Raw genomic sequence first — 24021 nt, forward strand, 5'->3', positions numbered from 1 at the left:
ATCAGATGAAGTAGACTTCAGAACAAAGAAACTTATCAAAAAGGTACATTATATAGTGATAAAAAGGTCAATTTACCAAGAACACATAGCAATCCTAAATGGGTAGACAGTAAACAACAGAACTTCAGATATAAAAAGCAAAAACTGATAGAACTGAAAGTAGAAATACTCAAATCCACAATTACAGTTGGAATATTTCAACAAATCCTCTCTCAATAATTGAAAGAACTAATAGACAGAAAATCAGTAAGGATAGAGAGGAACTTAACACCTCAACCATTGGATCTAAAGGCAGCTTAGCAAGTTATACATCATACATGGCATGTGGTCTGGTTTAATGATCTGTTAAACAGAATACATAACTCTATTTCCTATTATTGTTTTCTTTCTTTCTTTTTTTTTTGCTGAGGAAGATTAGCCTGGAACTAAAATCTGTGCTGATCTTCCTCTATTTTACATGTGGGTCGCCACCACAGCATCGCTGACAAGTGGCCTAGGTCTGCACCTGGCATCTGGACCTGCAAACCCAGGCTGCCAAAGCAGTGTGCCAAACTTAACCACTAGGCCATAGGACCAGCCCCTATTGTTTCCTTTTAATAAAAAAAGTGGTACATATTTACTGGGGAAAAAATTACTGACGATTAAAAAGTAAAAACTAAAATACCCCTATCAGGGGCCGGTCCCGTGGCCAATTGGTTAAGTTCACATGCTCTGCTTCAGCGGCCCAAGCTTTCACCAGTTCGGATCCTGGACATGGCACTGCTCGTCAGGCCGGGCTGAGGTGGCCTCCCACATGCCACAACCAGAGGCACTCACAACTAGAGTACGCAACTATGTACTGGGGGGCTTTGGGGAGAAGAAGGAAAACAAATAACCAAACAAACACTGCCTGGCAAAAGGAAGCTCTCGATTAAAAAAAAAAAATTAAAAAAAAAAAATACCCCAGCAATCTGCCATCACTCCCTGAGATAATCATCCCCAGAATCTGTATTCTTTAAACTCTCCTCTATGTATATGTAAATATACACATATGCACAGTTTCAATTTTCTAAAAAATGGGATCATACCTGCATACTGTCTGCTACTTGCTTTTTTCAACTCAATAACATACAGCGACATCCTTCCTAGTTGGTTATATATAGATCTATCATATGAAGTACTAATAAAAATGTTCTCAGAAAACATCGTGTTCTTTGATAACATAAATCCCTTAGAGTTACAAAAGTCTATTATACTCAGTATCTAGAAACATAATGGCCATGAGATTAATGTTAAAAAACAGTAGAAAGAATAAAAGTCTCCTTGTCCTTGAGCAAGAAGATAGCAAGACAGTTGAAAGTGCTCTATAAACAACAAAGAGAGTAAAAATGTAAGTTTCATCATAATTATGCTTTTTAAGTTTTTAATTTTTTTAAAGATTTTATTTTTCCTTTTTTTCCCCCAAAACCCCCTCATACATAGTGGTATATTTTTAGTTGTGAGTCCTTCCAGTTGTGGCATGTGGGACGCTGCCTCAGCATGGCTTGATGAGCGATGCCATGTCTGCACCCAGGATCCAAACTGGTAAAACCCTGGACCACTGCAGCAGAGCGTGCAAACTTAACCACTCAGCCACAGGGCCGGCCCCGAATTTTTCTATTTTTTAAGTAGAACTCTACAATATAGCTGGCATCATTAAATAAATGAAAATACTGGTATAATACATTATGTGCAAAAGCAGGGAGGTGGATGGGAAACATGTTAATACAAGTGTTTGTTTCCGGGAGTGGAATACTCACAGCTGTTTCTCCTTTTGGGAGATCTGTTTCTGCAGACTGTCGGATTTACTCTGACATTCCTGGAGATATTTCTTGTCCTCATCTTCAGCTTCCATTTGCGCCTTCTCAGCTTGCTGCAATCTGGTGTAATTCAAATCAACTTTGGGTAAAACTGAGGCTAGAACTAGGGTGTAAAAGGGTGAAGAAGACAAATAAAAGAAAAATGGGGAAATAGAAACATTTCTAAATGAAAACAAAGTTTGGGGGAAAACTCACAAACTCAAACGTGAAAGAGCCACACAATGTCTAGAAATTTTGTGATTTTTTCAATATAACATATAATATGCCCAGAATACTATCTTCAAATTTGTTTTATTTCTTGTTAGTAATTAACAATGCAAAGCAATACAGCCTTTACCACTTATGTAGAGCATAATGGATCAACTTTCAAAGTATATTAGGTGCGTTACTGCCTTTTTACAAAACCATGAAAGCATAGTACTTATGTCTACACTAGGTGAAGAAGCCGCATTGTTATATATTATGCTAGGATGTGTATGCCAGGAATCAAGTGTGCTACAAGGCCAGGAGCAAAGACCTGTAATTACTTCAAATAACAGCCAAGTCCTCCCTATAGGATCTTTATGCATTATGCCAAAGCTATGTGGCTGTATGAATGTGTGTGGTGTGTGTGTTTTAAGATTAAAAAGAATTTAGTACTAGTTGGCAACATTTTCTAGAGATCACTTTTGTTCCTCATCATTGAATTTTAAAAATTAGCTAAAAAAGTGACTTTCATTTTTTCTGTTTTTATTTGTAAGTCCTTGCTTCTCCCTGTGCTTAGCTCCATTCCCTACCTCCTATGGCCACCTAGGATTTCCTAGATTTAACTTCAATATATTTATAAGAAAACATCTCCCAAGTATTTAAGGGACATTAACTCCTTGTAGGGAATCGTAAGAGAAATTTCTATTAAACTAACCAAAAAAATTGCCTCTTCTTCTCTTCCTTGAAATCATACAAATGGGGCAACCCTCACACATTTCTGAAGTATAAATGCCACTTCCAAGGAAAAGAGAGTAACATTCAAGTTATCTCTAAATTTAAATTAAAAATATTACGGTGGGGGTGGCGAGGGCCCCAAGCTTATCTCTAACGTTACAGAAACTAAAATAAAAGTCAGAGTGAGGTAGGCCTTGAAGTTGTGCTATCATAGAAGAAGGCTACGGGGAACTGGAAAATTGAGGTGCTAAAGCACAGACGATGGCCAATCTGGGTTGTAAACTATTTTAACATATTAAAAAATCAGTAAAGGAGCCATTAGGCAAAGAGTGGGCCAATGAGGAAAAAACATCTGTGCCAACACATTGTGAAACCAAAGGTGAACTTATTTTTAAGCAATTTTTATATTTTCCATCAAAAAGTAGCTAAAAAGATAAAACTGCATCTGAAAATCCTGACCTCCAAAGGGTCAATACTCAAATCAGCCCTTGGGCACAAGGTTGGAGGAATGTGTTTTTGGAAATCCAAGCGCACCCACTCTGCTTTATGGCAGTGTATTACCATAGCAGTTGATCAAGAAGTGTATAGGGTTCCTAATACCCTTTTAGAATACTTAATAGCATAAATTCTTTTCTATTTAATATATTATAAAATTGTTGCTTCTCTTTTAGTCTGTTTAAATACGAGTGGTTTTCAGAAAGATATATCTTTGACCAGCTTGTACTGGTCCTGAGTGTCACTGCTGGCACATTTCACCAATGACAGTGCAATTGTCCTGGTTTGAGTTAACAAATCGTTGTCACTTCATAATGGAATGGACAGAAATCAAAGACAGAAAAAGGTAATAAAGATGTCCAAAATGTAAAAATGGGGATAAAGAAAACAAAAAAGAAAAAAGAAGAAAGAGGATGTCAATAAAAGAATATTCATGTCAATAAAGCATTAATAGTTATGTTTTTCATAAGTAGATTCAAAGAAAGCAATGATAAGACATATGTTGACACCAACATGACAGGTCAATGGAAATACATTACATTTTCCAACAATAAAAGTGAAAAATGCCAATATAAAACAATTCAATTTAAACAAAATTATTTCTTGGGTTGAGTTGAGGATCCTAGCTCAAAGAAACACAACTAAACTGCCAACTTCAGAAAGCTTGATTTCAAATAAAGAGATGGTGAATGACAAAGGATATGACAATCAATATGCATGGGAATCAATCAGGGATAATTCCACCATGATTTTGTTCATTTTTCATTTTCTCGAGGTTTTTGTTTGTGTATTTGTTTTATGTAATATATTGAACCACATGAAATTGCTGATATTAGGCCTTTTACAAAAATCTACAAAATGGTAAGTTCAAATGAATCAGCCTAATATAAAGCAACTTGATTCCATGCAACAACCAAAACAAAAAAGGCAAAATTCTGCTGGGCTTAAAAAAAAACAAACCATGACCTAATCTAAATTTTCCTGATGGTTTTTGTGGCAGGTGTCAAAGCTGAATAAATAAAAGGAGAAAAGAAAGGAAAAGAAGAAACTAAGACTGGAAATGCTGTACCTTTGCTCCAGCTGCCTCATGGCTGCCGTAATTTTATTGGTTTTTTCTTCTAGTCGGGCAATTATTTCATTTTTTTCTTTCAAACCATCCTCAGAACCCTATTTAGAAAAACATAAAAACTGTAGAGGTTTTGATTTTCAAGCCTGAATATTTATAAGTTTTTATACCATTTTTCTATGGGGTTGTTACTTTGAAAGTGAGCAGAGTTAATGGGTAGATTAAAATACTTATACGACATAAAAGCAGTAGCACTACTAGCCTTCATTTAAAATGTAATAAAGAAAACAAACCACTCGGCCCTCAATGTTTTTGGAAGACAACAGAATAAACTCTGTTAAAATATGCTGTTTCTCAAATTAAACTGTAAAGGGCTTTTGGCAACAAGTCTATTTAACAGCAATGTCACTTTATTAGAAAATTCATAACAATTATTACAGTAAAGCATTTCAGTCGAAATTAAATCTTTCGCAGGATTATACTGATACAAAAGATTGACTTTTCCCAGAAGATTTTATCTTCATATCGTTAAGAAACATTAAGAAACTAACTTGGGGGCTGGCCCCATGGCCCAGCATTTGGAGGTCCTTGTGCTCTGCTTTGGTGGCCCAGGTTCGTGTATCTGGATCCCAGGTGCAGACCTACTCAACTCATCAGCCATGCTGTGGAGGCATCCAACATACAAAATAGAGGAAGACTGGCACAGATGTTAGCTCAGCACTGGTCTTCCTCAAGCCAAAAAAAGAGGAAGATGGCAATGGATGTTGGCTCAGGGTGAATCTTTCTCACCAAAAAACCCTCCAAAAAACAAAAAAACTAATTTGGTGATTTTTTTATTTGCTCTTTGATACCTTTTTCTTTTCTTCTCTCTCTCTCTCTTTTTTTTTGCTGAGGAGGATTTGCCCTGAGCTAATATCTGTTGCCAATCTTCCTCTTTTTTCTTTTATGTGAGCCACCGCCACAAGGTCACTAACAGAAAAGTGGTGTAGGTCTGCACCTGGGATCCAAACCCAGGTTGCTAAAGTGGAGTGCCCGAAACTTAACCACTAGGCCACTGGGGCTAGCCCTGACACCTTTTTCATTGCTACATTTCTTAAGCTTCCATTTCGAAAAAAAGTCACTGGTTTTTTACTTATTTTTATTTCTTTATCTATTTTTCAAATATTGGCACCTGAGCTAACATCTGTTGCAATCTTCTTTTTTTTTCTTTCTTCTTCTTCTCCCCAAAGCCCCCCAGCACATAGGTATATATTCTAGTTGTAGGTCCTTCTGGTTGTGCTATGTGGGACGCCACCTCAGCATGGCCTGATGAGCAGTCCACAACCACACCCAGGAACCAAACCAGCGAAACCCCAGGCCACCGAAGTGGAGCACACAAACAACCACTCGGTCAGGGGACCGGCCCCCTAAGTCACTGGTTTTTATTACCAATATGGCACAGTTAAAATGGCTCATCTCTTAAAAACTAAATTCTTTATACAAATTATATAACAAGAAATTCCAAGAGTTTAAGAACATTCCTTACCTGCAACTTTTGATACATCTCTATGTTAATTGCTTTAACTTCCTCTAGTTGTTGTCGAAGGCCTATCAGAGTATCTTGTTTCTCATGGATGTCTTTCTCCAACAACTTCATGGCAAGTTCAATCTCATGTTTCATACTAACTTGTACTGCTAGCTCATTCTCCACATCCTGCAATTTCAACACATCCTCAATTCATACGCCACTTCAGAATGTCAAAATCAGATACAAAACAGTTAATGAGATCAAGAAAGAGTTTCTATTCAACATGTAGACTACACCTTTTGAGTTATAGGCCCCACAAAAGGGAATAAACCAGGTCCTATAACAACATAACATTCTAAATATTTTCAAATGCATATTTTGCTAAAATGAAAGCATTTTCTAGATTCTGCTAAATATCACTATTCTCTTGGTACAAGAATTAATATTTTTATTCCTCAAAAACTCAGTATTAATTTCCCTTAAACAAAAAACAGTCCATACAAGCGAAGGCGACAGATAACTCGAAAATCCCATTTCAGAAACAATTTTAATTTCTTCCCTTAAAGACTTTTACATCAGAAGGGAAAAAGGTTTCCCAACATTAAAGACAAACAGCACAAGGGGTGGAAAGGCTGGCAGTACTCGCTTCTTGACCTGGGTGGTGGTTACACAGGTATTTATGTTATAATCCATTAAGCTACACGTGTGTATTCTTCTGAAGGTATTATACTTCACAATTTAATAGGTTAAAAAAATGTTAATTTTAAATATGATTTTATTAATATTTGAATACATCATTCTATGCTACTTCACCTTTTGTAATGCTGGTAACAATCAATTCATTTCACAAACATGGATTTTAACACTGTTCAAGAATACTGTTTAAAAAACACTGATATGGTGGGAGCTTAAAGAATTTGAGGGTATTAGGGGATGGGATTGCTATCCCACCAAGGAAGATAAGGCCGAAAGAGATTTTAAGTGGTGCTTGCGTAAAGGTAAATTATCATTATTATTTTTGCTAATGTAACTTTAATATGATCTACCTGTCGTAACTGAGATTCATCTCGCAGCTGCCTTCTCGCCTCATTGTACATGTCATCCAGGCCCTGCCGAGAATGCTTGTATGTTTGAAGCTCAGCTTCCACATCCACTTTGGTAACCTAGGAAGAAAACATAAAACTTTTTATTCTATAATCACTACTTAATACAGCAAAGAAATAGCCAGTTTACACAAAAGTCCCCAAAAGTGGCAATTTCTGAGACAAGACAGTCTGTTTGCAACCAGTCTATACCTACCTCTAGGTGCTGCTGTGTTTTCATTAAAATCAATTTATTTTCACTTCGTAATTGATGATTTTCTTCTTGGAGTTTAATGATATTATTCTTTGCTATTGCTAACTAAAAATTATGAAAGAGGGGCAAGAAAAAAGATTTTAAACTTTTTTATTTATACTTGGTTTACCGGTTATGTTCACGGCTACAAACAATACAAAATAAAATCCCAAAACTAGCAAAATGCCTTTCATATCTACAGAAATTTTCAGAAGAAAAATGTGCTTCTATTATCCCAAGATACCAATTAAAGAAATTATACTATTTCCACTATTTCCCTTCGTAAGTTGCAACACATTATGTTAGTCAAAACATATGATGCTTATCTGATTTACAGTATGTCTTGAATGCTAAATGCCTGAGTAATGTACAAAGAATTATGCATTAAACAAGAAGACTAAAGAATCATGCAAAGATAAAATCATCTATAAGGAAAGAAGGTTGTGCTATCATTGAAAATGTAACACAGGCATCCATGATAACCAAATAGAATACCCTGTCAAATCTGGGAACAGTGAGAGACCATCACCAATATGAAACAGCTCTCATCATCAGAGTTAAATATAAAATGACTAAGTGGCTTGGCTCTGAGGCCCAGAATGAAAAGAAGGATCCTAGGAAAGGAAAGCAGGGACCGCTCCCCAATGCTGGCTTGCAAATAAATTTCTGAACACTTCGTCAGGAATACAACTTGAACTTCACAGGGCAACTAAGGCAAAGAAGAGTCACAAACTAGTGAGCAGCTCTCTCTAAATGGTCCCAATCTATCAAACTATCAAATGGTCCCAAGCTAACAAAATGAAGATGCATTCTTAACTGCAATCATGTAAACAATCATGTGCTCCCTGGTTTGGAAAAATTAGGCCAAAATTATTCTAAAAGAAAGAAGAATTTTAAGGGCCAGCCTGGTGGCGTAGGGGTTAAGTTTGCGTGCTCTGCTTTGGTGGTCCAGGGTTTGCAGGTTTGGGTCCTGGGCACCGACCTACACACCACTCGTCAAGCCATGCTGTGGCAGCATCCCGTAAACAATGTAGAGGAAGACTGGCAACAGATGTTAGCTCAGGGCCAAAGTTCCTCACCAAAAAAAAAAAGAAAGAAAGAAAGAAAAAGAAATAAGAATTTTAACTAACATGGAAAATACGGGTCATAGCACTAGTAACAGATTTCTTCTTCTAGTCTAAATAATTCTTAAAATAGAAAGCAATGATTCTGTGGTTTGACAGATTTTTTGAAAAATTCATCTTAAAAGTAACTTTACAAATACTATTAAAAAAAGAGCTGAGATAAATTTCTGGTTCTGGGACCACCAGATAGCCACTTTGACAATGCAGGAAACCAGAGCACATGGAATGAGTTATACACATGGAAATGTGGAGAAAGGATAGACAAAATCATGCAGTGATGCCTGTAAAGAAAAGTAATCTGAACAGTGGAAAAAGAAGGACAGTATCATTTTAACAGGAATTTCTAACTACAGGTAATTCCACTATCTAAATACAAGTCATCCAGATTTAAAAATGAGAATCACAGCTTATAAATAGAAGAGTTTGTATAAGTTTCATCTTTGGGGCTCATTTAGAAGTTGACTATCTCAAACGATCCAGAGATTCACCTAAGAATTTGCCTGAGAATATAGGGTTTCTCTAGAACTTAAAATCATCATTTACAACTATATTACAAGTGTCCGTGATAATGATGAAAATGTGTGTGTGTTTAACGCATTCATACTTAAAATGGAAAAAGATCATAAATACTAGGTAAGTAACAGACAATTATCCACGGCTGGGTGACAATACCTCTTCAATCAGCTTAGTATTTGACTTTTCTAATGAGTCAACTCTTGAATGGAGACTGCTGACTGTGCTGCTGAAAGTAATAAAGAAAAACTCATTCAAAATCATGCAAACTCACAAAGGCAAGAAAAAGTATGTTATCCTGGACTCATTATGTTGACTGTACTATCTGAATTTTTTTTTTTTTAAGGAAGATTAGCCCTGAGCTAACATCTGCTGCCAATCCACCTGTTTTTGCTGAGGAAGACTGGCCCTGAGCTAACACCCGTGCCCATCTTCCTCCACTTTATATGTGGGACGCCTACCACAGCATGGCTTGCCAAGTGGTGCCATGTCAGCACCCGGGATCTGAACCAGCAAACCCCGGGCTGCTGAAAAGTGGAACATGTGAACTTAATCGCTGTGCCACTGGGCTGGCCCCTATCTGAATTTTTGAGTGTGGGAAATTTTATTTAGTTGGATAACTTGATTTGGCTAGGAGAGAAATAAAGACCATAGCAAGAGAATGAATATTTCTATTGAAATTCCATTTGATGCTGCTCATTACTTTTTGTTGTGTTCTTAACGGTCCTTCTTACATTTAACTTTTAGGAATGGAAATTCCACATAAAGATTAGTAAATATTGTTAAAACTAAATTTAAAATTATTTTTTAGAGAATAAACTTTAAATGTCCACTTTATAATTAAGTGGCTTAATGAAGCTTATAAACAGTAGTCTTCAACACAACCTCATTCCTGTTTCCCCCTCCACTTTCAAAAAAACTTAAAAACCTCCAGAGTCACCCATGGTTTGAGAAATGTGAATAGGAGATACCCAACATCAGGTACCAAGTCAGCCTGCAACTAAACAAACACCCTGTCTTTGAAAGATACAGTCAAAAGTTAGGGGACTGGCCTGGTGGTGTAGTGGTTAAGTTTGCACACTCCGCTTCAGTGGCCCAGGATTCGTGTGTTCCAATCCCGGGTGCGGACCTACACATTACTCATCAAGCCACACTGTGGCAATGTCCCACATACAAAATAGAGGAAGACTGGCATAGATGTTAGCTCAGCGACAATCTTCCTCAAGCAAAAAGAGGAAGATTGGCAACAGATGTTAGCTCAGGGCCAATCTTCCTCACCCCCCCCTCAAAAAAGACAGTTAGCTTACACCACATAAACACACTTGCTTTTTGCATTTTTGCTTAAATGGATCAAGACTGGACATTATTGTACATTTTACTGAGTCTGTTTTTCAAGGCCTGCTTGATTCTACCATTTCAAATTTTATCTAATAAAATGTAATATGTTGTATACATTATAGTAAAACCTATAACAGATTCAACAAATTTTATACCAGCCTCAGAAACAGGATTAGTATTTTAGTTTAACTGGTGAAACAAGAAAAATGTTTTCCATTCATATTAAATCATTTTTTAAATATAATCATTCTTAGGTAGACAACTTGAGTTTTTCAAACAGCACCAGGGTACCTTGATGGTAAGATCATAACAAGTACAGGACTAGGAGATGGAAGACCAAGGTTATAGTTCCTGCTTTTCTACTTCCTAACTGTGTCACCTTGAAAGTTGTAAAACCTTTCAGAGCTTCAGTTTCCTTATCTATAAAATGAGACAATAATATTTGCCCTACCTTCATGTAAGAATCAATAAAATAATAATCAAAAAAGCACTTTTGAAAACAATAATCCCTCAACAGTGATTTTCTTTGAGTAAAAGACAATAAGGGAGTTCTATTTTTTCTAATTCTGTTTTCCACTTTTGAAATATTCTAAATGTACAAGAACTACTTTCTAATTAGGAAAAGCAAGGAAACATTTTAATACATAAAATATACAAAAGTAAGACACAGTATTGCTGTAACTGATTAATATACATAATTCAAAAGAGAATAAAAAACCTCTTTTGAACCAAATGGGATATATACATAATTCAAAAGAGAATAAAAAACCTCTTTTGAACCAAATGGGATAGACTCTAAGATAAACTGTTCAGTAAAAACAGTAAAGTTCAGAATAGTGAAAGAAGTATGAAACTCTATGTGCACAAGACTGAGGAGAAGCTGAGAAATATAAGAATATGATGCATCTTCTTGTTTATTTCCATAAAGTATCTCTGGAGGCACACAGGAACCTAGTATATTAACTACTCCCGAAGAAGGAAATCAGATGGTGGGAGATCTGGGAGGGAGATTTTTTATTTTATGTTTCTTTTGAAGTTTAAACCATGTGAATATATTATCTGTTCCCCAAAAGTGAATAAAAGTTTAAAAGTAAATAAATAAGCAACATAAGGTTGCATTTAGAAATACAATCTCGGAATACAAATTACAAAATACACATATATACACATATTTCCTAAGTTTGTTTGTTTGTTTGTTTTTTTGGTGAGGAAGACTGGCCCATAGCTAACATCTGTTGCCAATCTTCCTCTTTTTGCTTGAGGAAGACTGTCACTGAGCTAACATCCGTGGCGATCTTCCTCTATTTTGTACATGGGATGCCACGACAGCACCTGCGAACCCCAGACCACCGAAGCAGAGTGCGCAAATTTAACTACTATATCACCAGGCTGGGCCCTGAAATCTATTATTAACACTCCATCATTAAAAAAAAAAAGACACTGATACAAGATCTCTCTTATCTCTCCAATTTCAGAGGGAAAGCAGGAGTTATGGCTTATTAATTTCTTTTACTAAAATGGGAAAATGTTTAATTGTATTTTCTGATTGTAATACGTGCTTATTGAGTGGAACTCAGAAAATACAGAAAAGTATAAAGAAAGTGAAAATTATTCATTATCCCATCACCCAGAGATAGCCATTTTTGCTAACTATTCATTTTAATTAATGAGAACAGTCCATTTCTTACCTATGTAGCAAATATTACTCATTATACCTATGCTATCTAGTATGGTAGTCACAAGTCACATGTGGCCACTAATAAGTGCTTACAATGTGTCTAGTCCAAACTGAAATGTGCTGTTAAATGTAAAATACACATTGAATTTTGAAGACAGTACAAAAAAAAGAATATAAAATATCTCATTAATATTTAGGGTCTGGCCCCATGGCCTAATGGTTAAAGTTTTGCACACTCTGCTTCAGTGGCCCGGGTTCGAGGGTTCAGATCCCACACACAGACCTACTGCACTTGTCAGCCATGCTGTGGTGGCAAGCCACATGCAAAGTAGAAGCATATTGGCACAGATGTTAGCTCAGGGCTCATCTTCCTCAAGTGAAAAACAAAAAAAGATTGGCAGTGGATGTTAGCTCAGGGTGAATCTTCCTCAGCAAAAAAGAAAAGAAAGAAAAACATAATTTTTACATTGATTACATGTTGAACTGATAATATTTTGGGTATATGGGGTTAAAGGAAGTATATTTTTTAATTAATTTAATCTGTTTCTTTTTTATCTTTTTAATGTGGTTACTAGAAATTTTTAATTACATATGTGAATCACATATTTCTATTAGACAAAACTGCACTACACTATTTTACATACAGATCTCAGAAATTCTTCCCAGAGAGAGTATTCACTGACAGTTTCAATGACTGGGTGACACTGTAAGGAGAAAACTTCCACCATAGAAGACAGCCACATTTACCCATGAAGCTCTCTGAAGTAGGAAAAATGAATTTTTGCATCATCAAAATGATATAAACTTCCACCTTATCTAACCTTTTCTCTCAAGAGTACAAGGATAAGTGTGAAATACTATTTTTAAATTCTCTGAAGATTCAATTTAAAAATCTGACTCTCTAAAGTGCTTTCTTCTGTGTGATCCCATGGCACCTTAACCCCAATCATGGCATTTATGAATTCTACTGTAGTTATTTTTTACATACCTATCTTTTCACTAGACTAGGAGCTAATTCAGGGCAAAGATCATGGTTTGTGCACCCTTCTGTTCTAAGAGCCTAGCAGTTGTTCAATAAACAGTTAGAAAAAAAAATCTGACTCTCATTTTCTGCTGAAAATAAATTATCTCCAATAATTCTCTGTATTCTTAATTTCTATTCTCTCTCTGTCCCCTCAACCCCTTCTCAAAGATGCTTAGAAAAAAGGAAAAGGTTAAGCTGACCTGAATAGAAAAAAAAAACCCTAAGACAACAGTCATAAATGTACTAAGTATCCAAGTGTCCATAATACTTACTTCAGTTGTCTATTTAATTCTTCAACATAATTCTTCTGGTCTAATATGGCAGCAATTTGAACATTCCTAGAGAGAGGGAAAGTAGCTTTGTGTTAGTTGGAAAGGCATTTATTGGGTGCCAAAATAAAAAAAACTTCTAAATCATCTAAAATTGTTGTAAAATCATAATGGTAAAATAACATTATCTTGCCTTTAAAATAAAATTCAAGAATCTTTATAATCATGTAGCAGTAAGCTCTGTACTAAATAACTATAACCTTTGTTAAGTAAATTACTAGCTAATACTAGACTTAACAATATCATTTGTATATTTAAAAATTTTTTTTGTATCTATGATTATTTTTATTGAAATATACTTGACATATAACATTGTGTAAATTTAAGGTATACATGTTAACTGGATACATTTATATATTGTGATATGATTGCCATTGTAGCAATAAATAGCACCTCTATCATGTCACATACTTATCCTTTCTTTTTAGTAGTTGGAATAAATATATTTTAAATTTAAACACAAGGAGATCTAGAAATAAATCAGCATTTCTAAGCTTGTGAATAATAAGCTTTCATTCCTTTTATCACAAAACACAGCTGACTATATTAAAATAGGTCTCAGGAACTAAAGGTATGACCAAAAGTCATATTCACACTTAAGCTTTCTTCTTCTAATTGATGTTTGCTTTGAAAAGCTTGTAAATGGAGGTGACAATAAAACAAAGCAGGAACTACACACAAGAAAAGGAAATAAAACCATGTAAATAGATGGACCTCATACTGATTTGTAAAGAGCTACATAAAAAATACAACATATGAAATAACTTATGAAATCATACCTTTCTTTATTTCCAATATCTTCTTCATTCTTTAAATACATGGAAAAATCAATCACTCCAACCTGAAAGAAACAGTTACTTTTATTTAAAGGGGAGAAATATTAGAAGTAGCTTTAATGTGCCACTGAATTTCATTCTTAACTTTTCTTTACTGTGTAACCGCACTGTTTACAACTTAGAGCAATACCTGGATCAAGGAGGAACAGTGCAAACTGAAAATACTCCGCAGTTGGTACTAGTCACTTCCACTTACTTGTGAGTCTAAATCCTCTCCCTTTACACACAGATTAGCATCTATCACATTCAGGCCAACCAGCAGCCCAACAATTACTGCTCCTTCTTCTTCCATCATTAGTGCATGATACTCATAGAATTCACTGTGAAAATGAAAATAAAAACCTTAAATTACAAATTTACTTCAAAATCTAAATTTTAAAATCTCAGCACCTTATAATAAACATGGAACCAATATAAATTAGCTATCTTCAAACTAGCCTTCTATATGTGAATACCTTAAAAATTTTGAAATTTAGGGGCTGGCCCAGTGGCGCAGTGGTTAAGTGCACATGTTCCGCTTCGGCAGCCCAGGGTTCACTGGTTCGGATCCTGGGTGCGGACAAGGCACCGCTTGGCAAGCCATGCTGTGGCAGGTGTCCCACATATAAAGTAGAGGAAGATGGGCACGGGTGTTAGCTCAGGGCCAGTCTTCCTCAGCAAAAAGAGGAGGATTGACAGCAGATGTTAGCTCAGGGCTAATCTTCCTCAAAAAAAAAAATTTTTTTTGAAATTTAGATGTCTATACAGAAAATGTAAAAAGAAAGGGACTGAAGGAGATAAAAGAGAAAAAGGAATTTTGAGAGACAGAAAAGAGAGGCAAAGAGAGATCAAAAGAAAAAGAGGATTACTGAGGCCTGGAATGTTTGTGACTTTCAGAAGACGTAGTGACTGTCCTGTCGCTGTTCTGATTACAATATTTTTATTAGAGTTGAATTTTTAATCCCAGGCTTTAAGACCCTTAAAATAAAGACTAAGGTGGGGAAATGAACATATTAAAGATTTCAAAACCCATGTTCAATTCAATGTATTTGATATGTGTATTGCAAGTGTTCTTAATAGATAACCATCAATTAAAGATACATGTGGATATCTATATTCTAAAAAATGTTCAAACAAGACTTGTGAAAGAAACAGGATGGTCTAAAAACTAAAACTTGACAATTTATATTGTCAGAGATACATTCAGAGACCTAGTTATCACTGTCTCATGCCTTCCTCAAGAAGTCCCATGTATATTATTTAATCACTTTAATTATCTTCAGAATATTGAGAAATTGCAGGTGCTTAAATTATGGTCATTCTCATTGAAAGACAGAAAAACCAAGATGTACAACCAGAGTCACAAATAAAACAAAAATGACTAAATTCTGCAGACCATCAGAGAGGCCTGCTAAGAGAACAAGGGCAGATGGAGGGGCTGCCATAGTTCCACTCCCTTTGAGGACTGATCACCTTGCTTTGAAAGTCTGTCTTAAAACATTCGTCCTTCAATTTAAACTGACAGATTAAAAAGTGCCCACAATACATTCGAAGTAGTAGTTTGGGCATTCAAGATCTAAAAAGAAACCTCTTGAATTAAAACCCCAAATTCCAAAACAAATTTTTATTCACAGAATTAACTTTAATTTAGAAAAAAAAGAAACTAACTTAGAAATACAACATACAAATTTCTCCCTTATCGGCCAACAAAAAGCTTATGGTATTCATTTGTAGGCTAGTTCCTGATCCATGTTGTCCCCATCATGCTTTTCTCTCTAACTTTGCTCCTCGTATTTTTGCCATCTTATTGTATTTCATGCATGCTTTTGTACCACATCTTCAATCCTTTTTGGAAGACAGGAAGTAAAAGAAATAAAAAGTGAAAAGGAACATGATTTAGTGGTACAAACCTCAAGAGATCTCTTTGAATAATTAAGCAACGCAGGTAATCAGCCATTTTTTTTTGCATGAGGGCTAATCGAAGCCATGCTCTTGCACGACCCAGGGGGGTCCTAAAAAGCAAAATAAATTGGTGAGAAAACAGCTCCAGCCCAAAGATTATAGACTACATGTTCTATCTCTGTTGAGGTACATATTAATAAAGAAAAAAGGCCATTAATCATGGTTTTGTCTTCGTTTCCACAGTGTTAGGCCAGCTCTTTGAGCACGCAAAACTAATCCCTGGGAGCTATTTGAGTCTCTAAGGTAAATCTGCACCTGTAGGACATCCAGATATCATTTCAGGCCTTGAAGAAACGACTCTCTGAATAGTGAGGATATTTCTACAGAAACATTTTGTCAGAATGGGCTTAGCCCTCTAAAAATGAATATGCAAAGCGCATCAATAAGGTAGTATAACGCCTTCAAAAGGTAACTGACATTATATCTGAATTTTAAAAATCATAACCAAGCTAAGAAGGTACCAAGCTGATGATTAATTAGAGAGAAACCACAGGGCTGCTTGCTATTTTTCAAATGTTTCTTTTATCCAGTTGTCCTTAAAAAATTAAATCTCATACCATTCTCGTCCAAGTCCTCTCATTTCATAAAAATAAAAGCAGTTTTAAAGAATATGTGTGATTTTTTAAAGAGAAAGATATCATTCAGACTTTTACATTTTCTTATGCAGAGAACATTTTCGCAGGTGGTATGGGAGGAAACTTAATCTTCACTTCTAACAGCTAATGAATTTCTCATGGCTTAGCTTTTTAATGGATACCATTCTTCAGAAAACATTTTTTACTTTTGCAGAGTTTGGCTTTTTAAAAACATTAGGAGCATGTATTTTCATATTAAAATGAAACTAAATCTTATATTTCTCTTTTTAAGTATTGAAATTCCCTTTTTTCTCTGTATTTCCTAAAAATCACTACACCTCATATACCATTATAAGAAACATCAAGTGTGAATATCACTTGCTATTTAACTTTAAAAACTGGATTTGAATCCTGGCTCTGCCACTTATTAACCATAACTTCTCTGATCTTTATTTTTCAAATCTATACAATTATTATAATAATCTCTACCCTATAAGATTGATTTAAGCACAAAATGAGATAATTCACGTAAAAGAATTATTACCCTGATACAGTGCTCAACAAATAGTAGCCATTTACTTATCACTCAATAAAGTACAACTTGCAAACATTTGGATGTTGTGATAACAGCCGGAAAACACTACCATATTCCCTACAACATATAAGATCCTAAATTGTAAAGCTATCTAAGAGAAAGCAAACTGATAATCTAACAGAAAAAAAGCATAAAAAAAGTTATCTCGGGGCTGGCCCCGTGGCCGAGTGGTTAAGTTCGCGCGCTCCGCTGCAGGCGGCCCAGTGTTTCGTTGGTTCGAATCCTGGGCGGGGACATGGCACTGCTCATCAAACCATGCTGAGGCAGCATCCCACATGCCACAACTAGAAGGACCCACAACAAAGAATATACAACTATGTACCGGGGGGCTTTGGGGAGAAAAAGGAAAGAAAAAAACATTAAAAATTTCAAAAAAGTTATCTCATTCACAAGAATTAAGATAAACTAAAGGGAGTTCTTACATCTTAATCGTACCCTGAAGAGCATAAGAACTTAGCCTTAACAACACTTATACCTGCAAAAATTTTTAAGAGTTATTAGCTAGAATATTCAGCTTTCAGGACATTTCATGTAAATTTTTGTATTGAAACAGGCAGGTGACACTGTAAGTCTCAATTTTCAGAGGAAGAAAAGTAATCTGCACAAGTCCTATGATATATAAATGGCTTATCTGAGAACTCAAATCTCTTCAGCCCTTGTCCTGGATTTAGCATACATCAGTCATTAATAAATAGTTCCTGACTCCTAGTGTCTACTACTGGAAAGGAGCTTAACACTCAGAAAACGGAAATGCGTAATTGATACATCCTATCTTAAAGGGACTTGCAATTTCTTACAATACAATGCAGAATTGAAGTAAGTGATATAATAAAGGAGTGAATATATCACAAAGAATATAAAAGAAAGAGCGGTTAATTCTTACAAGAGGCTAAGAAAAACTTCACAAAGAAAATGAAATTTGAGCTGAGCCATAAAGAACAAACAGAATTTTATCAGGAGAGAAAGGAAGAAGGCTACTTAAGGCTAAAAGACGATAACAAAGTAAACACACTTCTGTGGTTAGGGGTGAACAAGTAATAAGGTTACTTACTTAAGACCAGGTAAATCCCGGACACTGGCTCCTATTTCCTCTGCTTCTGGGTACAGCTTCTCCACCAGTTCCAAAGGGCCCCAGATAGTTTTGTTATAACTCAAAAATGATTTTCTTACTGAAAAAAGAAAATGTAATGCATACAACTTCAACATATAAAATTGAAGCAACTTCTTTTTAAATATTTAGTTTCACCATTTCTAACAATATACAATTCTTCAGAGACCTTTGCTGTCTTATCACAACACAGCCCTGCTCATCAGGATTGTGATATTGTTCCCATCGGAAATATGCATCTTGGCCATTCTTCCATATCAGAAATATGCAGCAGGTAATTAAAATAAAAAGCAACTGAGCTCATTCTTTACCAGTACCAAAATAAAAAGGCTGGCAGCCATAGCATGTTGGTCTTTATCAGTTTATTACATAAACCAAGGACAAATAAAAAGTTATTTTACTTTTAAACCTGAAAACTTGTATCTTTACTTTTCCTTTTACTTTATTCTGAGATTTGGGTAATATAAAACCATGCAATCACTATATAATTCTTTTTTAATACCGACCAGATCTCCTGCAGATCCAGTGTGCCTATCATATGCACCACCCAAGGACAACCAGCAAGATTGGCAATTTTTCCTTGGGGGAGAAAATCAGTCAGCAAAAAGCAGCTTTATAATGATTCATCAAGATAAGCAACGACTATTAGGACATGCTTCCTGATATTCTGTGAAGTAAAGGCAAATAAATTCAGAAAAGAATTTAAAATTTAACTATTTTGGCCATCATTTGACAAATTCCATTTCAGCAGGGTGGGGGAAAATAAAGATCTATGTCACTGCTATTTTTAAAAAATAAAAAGGAAGTTTTTCAAAAATCAAATTAAAACTCAAGGCCTGAGCTCAGAGTGGTGACTTCCTGATGTATTAAAAGAAGTATTTATACACTGATAACATCAAGAGTAGGCAAAAATCTGGGAAACACTCACATTCGCTGTTGTTTGATAAATCAGTGAAGCCTTCATAGAAGCCAGTTGCCTATATCCTTTGACCCAGGAATTCTACTCCTAAAAGTCCTAAAGAACTTCTAGCATGTGTCCAGAAATATATATACCCAAAGATGTTCTTACAGGACAATTATAATAGTGAAAAGTTAGAAACAACCTAAGAGTACATTAAGAGAATAGTTATGGTATACATATACCATGAAATATTATATAGCCATTAAAAATGTATGTAAATGAGGGGCTGGCCCTGTGGCCAAGTGGTTAAGTTCACACACTCCGCTGCAGGCGGCCCAGTGTTTCGTTGGTTCGAATCCTGGGTGGGAACATGGCACTGCTCATCGAACCACACTGAGGCAGCGTCCCACATATCACAACTAGAAGGACTCACAACGAAGAATATACAACTATGTACCACGGGGCTTTGGGGAGAAAAAAGGAAAAAAATAAAATCTTTAAAAAAAAAAGTATGTAAATGATAGAAAGAATAAACAAATGGGACTTCATCAGACTAAGGAGCTTCTTCAAGGCAAGGGAAAACAGGATTGAAACAAAAAAACAACCCACTAATTGGGAAAAAATATTTACAAGTTATTTATCCGACAAAGGGTTAATCTCCATAATATATAAAGAACTCACACAGCTCAACAACAAAAAATCAAACAACCCGATCGAAAAATGGGCAGGGGACATGAAGAGACATTTCTCCAAAGAAGATATATGGATGGCCAATAGGCACATGAAAAGATGCTCATCATCACTAATCATCAGGGAAATGCAAATCAAAACTACACTAAGATACCACGTTACACCTGTTAGAATGGCAAAAATAACCAAAACAAAAAGTGACAAATGTTGGAGAAGTTGTGGAGAAAAAGGAACCCTCATACGCTGTTGGTGGGAATGCAAACTGGTGCAGCCACTATGGAAAACAGTATGGAGATTTCTCAAAAAATTAAAAATAGAAATACCTTATGACCCAACCATCCCACTACTGGGTATCTATCCAAAGAACTTGAAATCAGCAATTCCAATAGTCCTATGTACCCCTATGTTCATTGCAGCATTATTTACAATAGCCAAGAGGTGGAAGCAACCTAAATGCCCATCAACTGATGATTGGCTAAAGAAGATATGGTATATATATATATACAATGGCATACTACTCAGCTGTAAAAAAAGACAAAATCGTCCCATTCACAACAACATTGATGGACCTTGAAGATATTATGTTAAGTGAAATAAGCCAGACAGAGAAAGATGAACTCTGTATGACTCCACTCATAGGTGGAAGTTAAACCTAGAGACAAAGAGAATTGATTGGTGGTTGCCAGGGGAAAGGGGGGTGGGGGGAGGGCACAAAGGGTGAAGTGGTGCACCTACAACATGACTAACAATAATGTACAACTGAAATTTCACAAGGTTGTAAACTATCGTAATCTTAATAAAAAGTTAAAAAAAAAGTATGTAAATGGAAAGATCTCCAAACCATACCATCAAGTTTTTTTGAAAAAAAAAATAAAGTCACAGAATAATACTTGCAGCAAAATTCTATTTAGAGTAACAAGAAAAAAAGAAACAGGAAAGAGCTAGAAGAATGACAAGGATTTCCTTGAGGGAGATGAATGGAAGAGAATGAAAGGAAACTCTTTATATTTTGCTCTATGTGCTTCCATGTTGTTTGATTCATATACCAAAAGAGTATATTTCACTACTATTTATATAACTTGAAAAAATTATTTTGTCATTAAAGAAAAAGTGGAATCTAAAAACCAAAACAAAACCGAATTCATAGATACAGAGAACAGGTTGGTGGTTGCCAGAGGAGGAGGGTGGAGGTGGATGAAACGGGTGAAGGTGGTCAAAAGTTTTGTACAAACTTCTAGTCATAAATAAGTCATGGTGGATATAATGTACAGCATGATGACTATAGTTAACAATATTGTATTGTATATTTGAAAGTTGCTAAGAGAGATCTTAAAAGTTCTCATCATTAGAAAAAAATGTAAATATATAAGTGATAGATGTTAACTAAACTGGTGGTGATCATTTTGCAATATATAAAAATATCGCATCATTATGTTGTACACTTGAAACTAATATAATGTTGTATGTCAATTATTTCTCAATAAAAATAAATAAATGAAACGTTTTAAATGAAGGGGCCGGCCTGGTGGCGCAGCGGTTAAGTGTGCACGTTCTGCTTCTCGGCAGCCCAGGGTTCGCTGGTTTGGATCCCGGGTGCGGACATGGCACCACTTGGCAAAAAGCCATGCTGTGGTAGGCGTCTCACGTATAAAGTAGAGGAAGATGGGCATGGATGTTAGCTCAGGGCCAGTCTTCCTCAGCAAAAAGAGGAGGATTGGCAGTAGTTAGCTCAGGGCTGATCTTCCTCAAAAAAAAAAAAAAGAAAGAAAAAGAAAAAGAAAGGAGTATATTAAGAACATCACATAGGGTTTCTGAAATTTTGATGCTCCTTGTCAGTTTGAAGTACATTTTGTGAAAACCATGTTTAGGTAAATCTCTTCTTTTGCTTTTTGCATTTACCCCCACACTTTCATACACCATAGTCAGAACCTCTAGGCCTTCCCAATTTACGTGGGCTCCTAGTATACCAACAAGAAACCAAGCTTCTTTTGCTTCATAATAGTCACCTTAGTATACACCTCTTACTCACACAGCCCTCTACACAGCTGCTGATCATAGGAACTAGAAAGAAAACTGCCAACAACTATTATTATAAGTAGTTATTATATGTAAAACAACAGTTGTTACACAATGTATACTGAATAACTAAATATGATACAAACATGTGCACATAATTCAATATGAACTATATAGAATACAATATCCACCATTATCATCATTTTCAGGGAGTGCTCACATTTCTACAACTCAATCCAGAAGACAATTTTTCTAGATCCATTCCTGTGTGCTAAGGAGGTTTATATTTCAACAATCAACCATTTTAATGTATTTGTTTAAAAGGGCTCAAACTAGTAACAAGAGTTCATATCAGAATTACAAAACTTAAAATTTTTAAAATAACTCTGTAATTGTTCAGAGTATGTTGAAAAAATTTTAAAGTCAAATATGCTTTTTATACAAAACACTAACAACTTCGCATTTTCTGAAGATGATCCATTAGAAAACATAAAGTAGGATATTTTCTCCCAAAACCAAGCTACTCAGTATTTTTAAATGTAAAGTAATTATGGCCTCAAAAAATACATTTTTAAGGATGTTTCAGACAGAAGGGGAAGAATTCTAAAGTTAAGGTTTAACAATCTCCTGATACCTTTAAGCCCGTGTTTCAGACAATGCTCCATAACAACGAAGAACTGCTGCAAGGGGGGGTAGTCAGAGTCCAAAGTGCGGCCAAAGCTGAGGGCAGACTCAATGAGTCCTTTGATGCTCAGCTTCGCCATGTTTAACAAGTTTGCTCTCTCTACCGCTGTGGGGTCTTTTGTAGCTGAAAGCACAAGAAAGGAGTCCGACATCATTTGCAAGACATGACACTGAAAAATATACAAACCCTTTCCCTCCCCTATAAAGCCAACAGTGGTTTGTTTTTCCTTTGTGGGCAAATTGGTCTTCCTAACTAACCTACGCCCCTAGCTAACTTCTCTCTATGCCTCTCTCACACACACCACAGAACATGAGAATGCCCACTCCAGCCAAAGTTCTGGAGTTATTCTCAAGACCCCTCAAATCTGCTATTCTCTGGTATTTGCTTTACTTTCGTGGTACCTCTTCAGGGAGGCTTAGTTTTTTTTAATGACCTTCTGTGGAGATAAGTTTGCAGTAACAGACAACATGTTTAAGGGTCTCATGCAAAAGATGGATAGCAGGGACGGTCCAGAGAGGAATTCCGAGGCAAAAAATGTTCAGAATAAACTGGCAATAAAATAAAAGGTAGTTAAAATTCTAAGATTCTAGTATCACCCATAACAAACATGACAGGTAAATAAAAACACACTGACAAATAAGGGGAAACGGGAGAAGCCATTCAATTCTTTCATTCATTTTAACCCTCTTCCTATCTTGTTTTTTCATCCCAACTGTCCTTCTGTATTGCATGACGCCTTTATTTTCTCAGAGAAAATAAAAGCAAGATCCAGTTTGATGTTAAAGTTCCCTGCCCTTCCACACACCTGACTCAGCTGAATACCAAGTTAATAGATGCATTTTTTAAAGCTGATTTTTAATTACATTTTCAATTCACAAAAATATTTTTTTCTTTCCCACAAATTTTACTCTGTTTACTTAAAAATTCAGATGCTTCCCCATACTCTCGTCATTGTGACTGGCAGGAATATTTTCAGCAAACACAGATGACAACATGAAGTGCAGAAAAATGAAGCGCTTAGTATAACGTTTCATAATTTCTGACAAATTTACAGCCCAAGTAAGCCCAGAGTCTGTTTTTCTTTCACTGAACAAAAGTCCAGGGTTCCCAATGATCTAGTATTCCGGCTGTGATCTCAGACAGCTAGGCGTGAAGCCTGACACTGAATCCTAAGCAACTTACAACGCAAACAACCGCAGCTGCCATGACCGAGCCGGCCGGGGGGAAAATCACACACATCATTCCTTCAAATCTGCATCGTGGAGTGACTCCCTCTTTTTTCGGGGGGTGAAACCACTTGATATTTCTTAGCCTGTGGCAATTCTCATTTTTCTTAACAGTGCCCATCACAATCCGTAACGTGCGATGCGACAACGAGACAAAGGGCGCGTCTGCAGCCGCTCCGAGGCCGGGCAGCGCCGGGCGCCCGGAGCCGCCCCCCACAGGGGCCTTTCCACCCCGGCCGCGCCCCGCCCGGCTCGCGCCTGTGTCCTGCCGGATCGCGGC

General features: G+C 36.1%; 1 protein-coding gene across 15 annotated transcripts in view; it reads right to left on the reverse strand.

Annotated features, from left to right (window-relative positions):
- The window catches only part of RUFY2 (RUN and FYVE domain containing 2), an 86193-nt gene that overhangs the window by 61232 nt on the left and 940 nt on the right, over positions 1-24021 (reverse strand). For 6 of the 15 annotated variants that reach the window (XM_044756015.2, XM_044756029.2, XM_014832780.3 and 3 more), the window contains exons 2-13: positions 22465-22638; positions 18167-18284; positions 15894-15995; positions 14201-14324; positions 13948-14009; positions 13112-13177; positions 8959-9028; positions 7127-7228; positions 6874-6990; positions 5846-6013; positions 4324-4421; positions 1779-1898 (exon numbers count right to left, since the gene is read on the reverse strand). In XM_044756015.2, the coding sequence (XP_044611950.1) occupies positions 1779-1898; positions 4324-4421; positions 5846-6013; positions 6874-6990; positions 7127-7228; positions 8959-9028; positions 13112-13177; positions 13948-14009; positions 14201-14324; positions 15894-15995; positions 18167-18284; positions 22465-22638 (1321 nt within the window). Of the gene's footprint in view, positions 1-1778; positions 1942-2111; positions 3562-4323; positions 4422-5845; positions 6014-6873; positions 6991-7126; positions 7229-8958; positions 9029-13111; positions 13178-13947; positions 14010-14200; positions 14325-15893; positions 15996-18166; positions 18285-22464; positions 22639-23697; positions 23976-24021 lie in introns of those variants that run through there. The other 9 variants (XR_011495401.1, XR_011495394.1, XR_011495398.1 and 6 more) reach the window with 4 other exon arrangements.

Source organism: Equus asinus, chromosome 2 (assembly GCF_041296235.1).
Source record: "Equus asinus isolate D_3611 breed Donkey chromosome 2, EquAss-T2T_v2, whole genome shotgun sequence".
Lineage (NCBI taxonomy): Eukaryota > Metazoa > Chordata > Mammalia > Perissodactyla > Equidae > Equus > Equus asinus.